Source organism: Alnus glutinosa, chromosome 8 (assembly GCF_958979055.1).
Source record: "Alnus glutinosa chromosome 8, dhAlnGlut1.1, whole genome shotgun sequence".
Classification (NCBI taxonomy): Eukaryota; Viridiplantae; Streptophyta; class Magnoliopsida; order Fagales; family Betulaceae; genus Alnus; species Alnus glutinosa.
This window is the reverse complement of record NC_084893.1, coordinates 9,889,010-9,899,332: the sequence shown is the minus strand read 5'-3', so window position 1 is coordinate 9,899,332 and position 10,323 is coordinate 9,889,010. Positions and strand designations below refer to the sequence as shown.

The 10,323-nt window shown below is 38.0% G+C and overlaps 1 protein-coding gene across 1 annotated transcript in view; it reads left to right on the top strand.

Moving 5' to 3' along the window:
- The first annotated feature begins 1,845 nt into the window (after positions 1 to 1,845).
- LOC133875166 (succinate-semialdehyde dehydrogenase, mitochondrial) overlaps positions 1,846 to 10,323 on the top strand; it is a 28,499-nt gene continuing 20,021 nt past the window's right edge. The window contains exons 1-6 of the mRNA XM_062313190.1: positions 1,846 to 2,069; positions 2,275 to 2,388; positions 2,533 to 2,632; positions 4,296 to 4,344; positions 4,538 to 4,625; positions 4,774 to 4,884. Coding sequence (XP_062169174.1) covers positions 1,953 to 2,069; positions 2,275 to 2,388; positions 2,533 to 2,632; positions 4,296 to 4,344; positions 4,538 to 4,625; positions 4,774 to 4,884 — 579 coding nt within the window. The 5' untranslated portion in view covers positions 1,846 to 1,952. The remainder of the gene's footprint in view (positions 2,070 to 2,274; positions 2,389 to 2,532; positions 2,633 to 4,295; positions 4,345 to 4,537; positions 4,626 to 4,773; positions 4,885 to 10,323) is intronic.

Sequence of the window (10,323 nt, the reverse complement as noted above, 5' to 3'; positions counted from 1 at the left end):
GAGGTTTCTTTGTACCTCTAGTCTGTCTTGTATTGCCTGATGGCTTTGTTTAGAAATTGATGTAGCACATGCTACATGTTCCCAAAAAAAAAAAAAAAAAAAAAAAATCAGCTACCCTATTGGAATCTCTTCCCACATGAACTATGGTGGCATATTTGAACCCTGATAATTCTTCTTTAATCCCTTCAACAAATTTTTTGCCTTGGAACTTGGGACAACGTGAGAGGTTCTGATGAAAAGTAATGCACTGTCGGCAACGTGTTGGAGTAGGTTCTGACATTTCCTTAAACGGCTAAGAGCATTACTAGCAGCTTCCCTACATGGGTTCCCTTCCCTACATTTTAGGGAAAATTTTAAAAAAGTCAAAAAATCTACACCACAGCAGCTTCCCTTCCCTTTTCCATTCCCTGGGAAATGAACAGTTCTTCCCAATGCATTGGGAAGAACTGTTCACTTCTCACTCTATTGTTTAATAATAAAAAATACACACTCTCTCTCTCTCCCTCTGCACGCCTTCTTTCTCTCTCTCTCTCTCTCTCTCTCTGCAACACGTCTCACTTTCTCTCTCTCTCCCATTTCGTCATTCGCAACAGTTACCGTCGAGCCTACCAACGAGCCCAAGCCACTGGATCATCAGCGCGTGCCGCCACGGAGATCGGTGCTCTCACCTCCACAACCGGCCCATGATCTCGCCAATGATCTTCCTCTCCAACATGTACCAGCGGCCGGACACACCCCCCACAGGTCTCAACCCTTCAAAATCAAACAACCCATCGACTCCAACCTCCTCCATGTCGGAACCCACCACATCACCACCAATCAACCATCAACGACAAACAAAAACCCAATCCAAACACAACACCCTATCCCACCGGAAACCACCACCAAAATACACAAAAAAATAAAATAAAATCCCCAATCAGTCCAAACGCGCCTTCACCTGGCATCCCAAACGCGCCACTACGCCTTCACCTTCCGGCGTCCACCAGTAGCCCACGACGAGAGAGGCGAGAGTGACGGAGATGAGAGAAAGAGTTGAGAGAGGCGAGAGTGACAGGCGAGAGAGGAAGAAGACAAAGACGGTAAAATAAAAGAGAAAAAAAAAAGTGTTTATGGAATAAAGTAAAGTAAAATAAAATAATATATATTATTTTAATGATATAGGGAAAAGTAAAGGGAAGCTATTGTGAGAAATTTTTTGATTGGGAAGCAAAAAGTGTTTTTGTTCCCTACATGTAGGGAAAATGACTGGGAAGGAAAGGGAACCTGCTATGAATGCTCTAAGGATGAACGGTATTTTAAATTGAGGGATTTGATTTAGGTACCGTCAAAAATATTACAGTGTACGTGTTTGTGGTTTTTTAACCGCTTCAATTTAATTTTAAATTATAAGAAAATAGAATATATTAAATTTATACCCTTAAAGACTACAATATGTATGATAATTTTTACGACACCTAAATTAAATTATAAATCGTTAACAATTTAAACAATTAATATGAGTCATTAGACGTGTGGATTTCACTTAAGCTCCTAATTTAGGGCATGTGTGGGTGAAATATTTTTCAAATATTGTTTTTTAAAATTGAAATTCTATTAAGATTTTATTCAATTTTTTTTTTTTTTTAATTTGTCTCAGATTTTTTAAATTATTTTAACATAATTTTAAAAAATAAATTCTTTTAATATTCATAATTTTAAATACTTTTTTTTAAAAAAATCACACATTCAAATAGACCTTTAAACAATTAATCGATGTGAATCACACTTCATCATTAAAGGTAATTTTTAAATTCTTTTTCAAAAAAGAAAATTTTGATAACAGCTTTTAACATGATAGAAGCGTGTTAACCTCTTAAACGCAATTCCAAACAAAAGAGTGAGAGACAGAGAGAGCGAGTGGACTCTCCCGTTGGTTTTTGAGTGCGGGGAAGAAGAGAAACAATCGAGAAATGGCGACGTTGAAGGCAGCGCGCATAAGCATAATGGCCGGCCGATTCACCAAGCTTATGTCGCGGCCCCGGCGCTTGGTTTCCGTGCGCGCATCCGATCATCTCCTCACTCGCCAGGCACGCCACTACTCCCTCCCCTCCTCTCTCTCTGACTCTGTATATCCCTGTTTTCATTTCTGTGAATCTGAATCTCTTAGCACTTTAATCTGGTTGTATCCTTTTACTCTTCTTACTCGTGTTATGATAATTTGTATTGTTTCCAAGTCGAAGTTCAAATTTTCAGATAAACAGTATAAATGAGGGATTTGATTTTGGATGGCAGATAAGCACGGAGGCGGAGAGCGTTGCTTCTCGGCTCCATAAATCGGGACTATTGCGGACCCAGGGGCTTATTGGAGGGAAATGGGTTGATGCATATGACAGGAAGACTATCAAGGTCTCCCATAAACACAACCTTTTTGGTCATTCTTGCTCTTTGCTTGTTCTTTTCCTTTTATTCCCAGTTGATTGTTCTTTTCCTGGTTTGCTTTAAAGGGGGTCGATTTTTAACGAACATTACAACTATTTCATGTCATGGCAGGTTTACAATCCAGCAACTGGTGAAGTTATAGCAGATGTGCCATGCATGGGTGGGAGGGAGACAAACGATGCAATATCTTCAGCATATGAAGCATTTTATTGTATGGAACTTTAGACAGATCCAATCTGTTTATGTTAAACAAAACCATTGGTGCTTATATGCTTAGCATATACCACGCCTTTTTGTAGCCTCAGCGATGTGTGGCTTGATACATAGTTGACACTCCCAGAATTTGCACGTGGAAGGTTCAGTTAAATGAGAAGTATGATTTGGGGAATTTGGGAAGTCTGGTATTGAGGTGCATGCTATTCATGGTATCTATTGGAAGTAAATTTTTGGAAGAGAACTTCAGAGTTATGAGATGGCATCAGTGTGGATGCCTATGAAGCTGCTCCATGCCTATCAGGTCTTGGGTATGGGTGGTTTTAAGAAAATAAGAGGCTAACATATTTTCAGTGAGAAATGTGCCCATTTTACCCAAAAGCTCAAGCGATTCTCAGTCCAACCATTTCTCACTGACTTGGAAATAACCATCTTTAATGCAACCTATGTATTGACCTAAAGGTTGGTTTCGGATGAATATAAGATGTCTGACAGAACTACTCATATATCATAAAAGAAAAAAAAGAAGAGAGTATGGTCTTGGCTGTTGGTCCACCAAGTTGTGGTGTACTTACACAGAAAGACTACAATATAGTAACTCAAGAAGGTGGTAAGACTCTTGCAGAGTTCCCCAACAGCATAGAGATTGGGAAATGGAGAAAAATTAAGAAAAATGAAAAAGGGGGGGGGGGGGGGGGGGGGGAGAACATTACGAGTGTTAGGTTACAAGAGTATTAGGTTTCAGATGAAACTGCAAGTCTATATATTCTTTCCTGCTTGAGTGTGGAGTAGAATGTAGGTTTTAGTTAAAACTAGGGTCCAAGACTGGATTCGATAAATGATAGGGTAGAGTATGGCTTTAACTGAATTACATGCCACTGACATTGGACTGATTAAATTCTTAGTGGCAGACCCGCAATGGGATAGACATATATGAATCTATTTCGAATAAAGTAGAACAGCATCTTTTTCTTTTCTATGAGTATTCTTACATGCCTCTTATTTTTCATAGATAGTTGTTAAGTTAATCAACTATTTGCTTCTTTCTATAATCAAGAAACAAAAATTTATGTACCCATTTAGGGTCCCAATACTTAATAGACAGGTGTCAAACCAATGAATTCGTTCATCTGATACTTGAAATGCTAGGAGTAATGGTTGATCCCATTAATACATTGACCTGGAAAGATAAGAGCGAATAGAACATAGAGTAGAGTGAACATAAATAATACTTACAATGTAAACTGAAACTTTTCTCCATTGTCCTTGTTTCCTGAAGCATAATTGTTTTGAAACCTTTTCCTTGCATCCTTTTATTTGTAGATTTTGATATTGGTGGTGAGAGTCATGTGATTTGGACGCCAATGATATTAGAATTAGAGGCATAAAGTGAATGCTAATTTTGGTATATGTAAGAGTTGTTATTGCTTCAATGGATTTATATTGTATAACATAATAATGGCAACTTGTCCTCCTTTTCTCTCTGTGTGTGCTCGTGCGGGCGCACATGTGCACGAGAGTGTTATATGTTGTGTGTAATTTATTATTTAGAAATGTAACAAACTGATGTTGCTCTTGGTATTTTTGACTATAATGGGACATAAAATATATTCTTGAAATTATTTTTACTAATATAACATATCTACACTATGACTGTGTAGCTTGGAGCAAACTTACTGCTGCTGAAAGGAGCAGATATCTAAGGAAATGGTACATTTGCTATCTTGTGAATCTTGTCGATCTGGTTTTTTTGTTTGTTTGTTTTTAAGTTTGTCTATCTGGTTTTATAGAAACTTCAAATCATCTATTCGCCTCCTTAAACAAATCCTCTTAAAAAATGCTGGCCAAGAAACTTTCTACTCTAACAAATTTTCATATTAGTCTTTACCACATGAACTTCAAGGTACGATCTACTAATTGCCCACAGAGAAGAGCTTGGACAACTTATAACCTTAGAGCAAGGAAAACCTATAAAAGAAGCCCTGGGGGAGGTATCTCAATCAAACTTTTGCCTTAAGCTATTTGAGCATTGGGCTTTGGCACTATATTTTCTTGGTTTCATCATCGACTCTTTTTATTTTTGGATTGCAAAAGTCATCAATTATTTGCAACATGTTATGTGATAGACTCAATTTACAGGTTAGCTATGGGGCTGGCTTTATTGAGTTCTCTGCGGAAGAAGCCAAACGTGTATATGGTGATATAATTCCATCACCTCTTGCTGATCGCCGGTTGTTTGTTTTAAAGCAGGTGATCTTATTCATTTTTTTGATGTTTTGAGTTCAATATCATTAACCTTAATAAAATAAATATTTTGGCTAATAGTCAAGCTTGGTTATATATTTAAAATATGTCTCTTCCTTGCTTGAGTCAAACTTATTAAACAATGTAAAGGAGGTGGGTCTTAATATCAACATAAATATATGGTGTTCAAACAGCAACATCAGAAAGAAAAAAGAGAGGTTAAAATGTGTCATTACTATGTTAAGGAACATTATTACTTATATATAAAAAAAAAGGAACAGTATCATTTCATGACAAGTTTGCTAAAATGTTATGTAATTCAAATCGAAAGCAAGAGCTATTGTACCTATAATTGATTGGTAATCTGGTGTCAATAATGTAATTAGATTATGGTGGTAAGTCTAATTACTATTTGTTAGAATATAAATTAAATGATTAAATTCACCTCTTCCAATAAGTTTAAGCTTTTGAGATAAGTGGTGATTTAACATGATATTAGAGTAGAGGTCATAAGTTCGAACTTTGTCTCCGTTATTCACTTCCTATTTAAATTAAGTATTGCACGTGCTGGACCTCACCTATTAATGGAGAGTTTGAGCTTATACGTGAGGGGGAATGTTAGAATATAAATTAAATGATTTCATTCATCACTTCCTATAAGCTTAAGCTTTTGAGATAAATGGTGATTTAACACTCTTTCCTTCTCTTCCGTTCGCGTTGGCGCATGCCAACATTTTTTTATTTGTTTCTTCTGTGTCTCTTCCCTGGGGTTGGCTTGCTTGTTGGTTTTTATCGATGATGGGCTATGTGAGTTGGTTTTTATGTTGAGGCTAAAGCATTTGAGCTTTCGGTGGCTGAAAGGGGGTTAGTTCTTTGGTTGGTTGAGAGAAGATGAGGGCTTTCTCTTGTTGTGCTGTTGGGTAAAATGAGTGCTGCCTGGCTTAAAAACACGATGAAGATGCTAGTTTGTAAGTCAGAGGTTACAGAGTTCATAAAATCATCTAAGAGAGGGGAACAAGGCCTTCATTGTCCATAGAGGTTATAACAGAGCAGGCCGGTATCTAGAGGTGGTGGAGTATGCGGTGGGTGGCTGTAGAGGTCTTATCAGAATCTCGGAGGGGCCAAAAGGGCAGGGATGGAAAATTTTGCAGCTGAGTTGGGAAAGGTGAATGGCAATCTGTTTGGTTTCTTCAATAGTTCCTGTGGTTTGAGAGTGGGAGACCTTTTGTTTCCATTTCTGTTTGTTATTGTCATGGAGGCCTTAAGTAAAATGCTTTTTTCAACTATTGATGGGGATTTTCTCTTAGGTTTTTCTGTGGGGTCTAGGCACTCTGTTGTGTGTGGACGACACTTTGATTTAAGTACGATGCATATCACACCTGTTGTTTGCGGACAACACTTTGATTTTTTGTTTGGCCACTCCTAATTTTCTTTGCTATTTGCGTGCTTTATTCTTATGTTCTGAAGTTGTCTCCAATTTGAAGATTAATTTGGCCGAGTCGGAGTTGGTTCTTGTGTGTAATGTTGATAATGTGGATGGGTTGGCTGACATTTTGGGTTGCGGGCTTTCTTCTTTGCCTTTGAAGTATCTTGGTCTTTTGTTAAGGGCCTCCTACAAGGTCATTTGGGACGGTGTTGTTGAAAAGACAGAACGTTGGTTGGCTAATTGGAAAATGATTTATTTGTCTAAGAGTGACAAGGTTACCCTTATAAAGAGCATCCTTTCATCCTTACCTATGTACTTCATGTCTCTTTTCCCCTTTCCTGGTGGTTTGCAAAATGTATAGAGAAGTTCCATTGAGATTTCTTATGGGGTGGGATAGGTGAATAGTTCAAATTTCACCTGATTAGTTTGTCCAAGATTTGCTCTCCGATCTCTGAGGGAGGGTTGGGGGTTTAGAACTTAAAGATGTTCAATGGTGCTCTTTTAGGGAAATGGTTGTGGTGCAATGCGCATGAGAGAAAGGCATGTTAAAGAGTTGTGGATTCTAAATTTGATAGTTCGTGGGGTGGGTGGTGTTCTATTAAACCCTTTAGGCCATATGGGGTGGGGTTATGGAAGAATGTCAGGAGGCGATGGAGGATGTTTTTTGTCCTGTCTTTGCTCGTGAACGCAATAGGATGCGGTTGTCTAACTCGATTTTCGTAGCGAGTCTCGTCATACTAGATTTGAGTCGGGAAATGGCTTCAAGATTAGATTCTGGCATGATGTGTGGTGTGGGAGAAGGCCCTTAAGGAAGCTTTTCTAGATTTATAAAGTATTGCTTGTGTGAAAAATACTTCTGTAGTAGTTCATTTGGAGCTTTTTAGTGGTTCCCTTAAGTAGTAAAGCGGCTCACGATTGGGTGGTGGATGTCTTTGCTTCGTTCTTCAATTGGTTGTATTCCTATAGAATGAGATGGGAAGGTGAAGACAAACTTTGGTGGGGCTCATAAAAAAAAGCGGTGTTCGTTGTTAGCTCCTTCTACAGTATCATTGTTTGTAATGATGTCATTTCTTTTTCTTGAAAGAGTATTTGATGGACCATGGTTCCTTTTTGATGAAAAATAATTTATTGAAGAAGAAGAAAAGCTCGCGTAAACAAAAAGTATATAAGAGAAGCAACCACCCTAATGGGGTCGAAAATCTAAAAGGTTAACAAAATCTACAAGATTAGAGGAACATAAATTAGGAACAAAGGATACAACCGAATTTAAGAGAACTCAAGAAGGGCGATTTTAGTTGTAGCACATTAGACTTGCGGTCTTTGAAAAGACGTTGATTTCTTTCTCTCTAAGTGCTTCACATTAGTAAAGTAGGGATGACTTTCCATATGGCCTCTTTGGATTGTTTCCTCCCTTGCGTCTTCCAACAATGAAGCAGCTCTAGAATATTGCAAGGCATGACCCATGAGACTCCAAATAAGGTGAGAACTAGGTACCATATCTCACTAGTAAACTCACAACAAATGAAAATGTGGTTTATAGTCTCTTCACTCTTTTTTTTTTTTTTTTTTTGATAAGTCTCTTCACTCTTCTTACAAAGACAACACCAATTGACAAGGGTAAGACCCTGCTTCTGAAGGTTATCAATTGTAAGAAGTTTACTCAAAGCTACTGTCCAAGTGAAGAAAGCAATATGAGGTAGAGCCTTCATATTCCAAATGCTCTTCCATGGAAAAAGGGAAACCTCTCCAGACTGTAGAGTATAGTAGTAGCTCTTCAGTCCAAACCTATGATTACGAGCTGGGGACCACAACATTATCTCTGTCTCTCTCGGGTGGGTTTTCGATGTGTATAATAGATTGAGGAATGTAACAAGGGACTCGAGCTCCCAATCCTGGACCGCCCTAAGAAAAGTCAGGTTCCAATGGACATTAGTGTCAGAAGAGTCCATGTAATCCAACACTAAGGCCTCGTTTTCCCGAGCTATAGAATAGAGTTATGGAATAGGAATTCGAGAGTCGCTTCTCCGCACGCCAGAAACGAAGGCGAGGTCCGTCCCCTACACTGTAGGAGACAACTTCGAGAAACTCTCCAAACCGTTTCTAATATACCTCCAAAGACCCACCCCATATGGCCGCTGAGTTTCCTCAGAACACCAACCCCCTTTCTGGATCCCATACTTCTCCACAACCACCTGTCTGCATAAGGAATTCTCTTTTTGAGCAAATCTCTTTTTTTTTTTTTTTTTTTGATAAGTAAGAAGGATATCATTAAAAAATGCAAAGCACAGTCAAGTACACATGGAGTATACAAGAAAAACGGCTAAGAAGGAGAAGAAAAAAGAACAAGAAAATTATAAAAGCTAATAAGAAAAAAACTCCAAAGTCACTTACCTAATAAAGTTTTGTTAAACAACAAAGAGGTTTTTCACACCCAACCCTCTTCTATGAACTGGGGAGCAAACAGACTTCCATTTCGCTAAATGAAGCTTATGCTCTCCATAAACACCATCCCAAAGGAAATCTCTTTGAATACGCTCCAATCTTCTAGCTATACCGGCTAGTAAGTGGAAAAGGGACAAGAAATACGTAGGTAAGTTGGAAATAGTACTTTTGATAAGAGTTAGACGGTCACCTCGAGACAAATAAATCTTCTTCCAACTAGCCAATCTTTTATCCATTTCTCCACTGCCCCATCCCAAATATCTTTTGACTTGAAAGGAGCACCCAGAGGGAGACCCAGATACTTCAACAGTTGGGAAGAAATACTACAGTTCTGAATGTTAGCCAGATCTTCTTGATTCGGTACTTGACCCATGGTTCCTTTTAGAGGGGCTATTTTTGCTTGGTCGGCAACCCTAGGGAAGATCATTACCATGGATAATCTTAGGAAGTGGCATGTCATTGTAGTGAATATGTGTTGTATGTGCAAGAAGAACGGGGAGGACCATCTTCTTCTCCATTGCAAGGTTGCTTGTGCCTTATGGAATGCTTTAATTGCTTTGGGTTGTTCTGTTTATGCCTAATGTAATTGACTTGTTTGCTTGCTGGCGGTAGCACTTAAGAGTGCTGTTGTGCGGAAGATTGTGCCTTCTTACCTTTTGTGATGCCTTTGTTGGGAAAAAAATGATTGAAATTTCGAGGACTGCGAGAGGATGTTGGAGGAGTTTAAGTTCTTTTTCTTTTATTCTATTTATATTTGGAAAGTTGCATTTGTAGCTCTCTTGGAGCTTAGTTTTCATGATTTTTTTTTTTGTTTTTTTTTTTCTCCTTCAAGCTAGGTGTTTTTCTTGTATACTTTTTGTGTATCTGGGTTGTGCATTTCGCTTTTAATGATATTTCAATTACTTATATATAAAAAAAAAACTATGTTAAGGATGCATGTTTAATACAGTTGCCAGGGTGAAGTTGCTATACAGAGATTCTTGAGCGTAGGGCTGGCAATTTTGACACGACCCGACACAAACACGATACGAAATTAGCGAGTTTGGGTCTATCTTAAATGGGCTGACCCGTTTATGACCCATTTAACTCAGTCTGGTGGGTCGGGTGGTGGGTCACCCGTGATTAACTTTTTCTTTTTCTTTCCCTTTTTTTTTAGACCAAGGAGGGTAAAGCTAGATGATTTTGTAAATTAAAAATAATACGATATCATTCATATTTTTTGCATGTTAGAACATCACAATTGCGATTATATTAAATCCTTGAATCATGGTTTTGATTGCCTGACCTAAAACATGGTCTCGCATGAATTCAATGTGAAACAAAAAATGAAAGAAAATTCATGCATGCTGGTATGATTGAGCCTCTTCTTTTTTCTAGAAATTTTTTTGTGAATTAATTTATGATTTCATCCGTTTATGGTAATGTTTTTTGGTTCATCATTTTTATGACTCGAAAGTACAGGGAACTTTGGTAAAACTCGAAGAAACTTGACAAATTAAAGAATGAAAACATTGAAAACAAGAAGATGGCGGAAAATTCAACAAGCAAAATAATTATGAATTTGAAAGGGGGAGAAC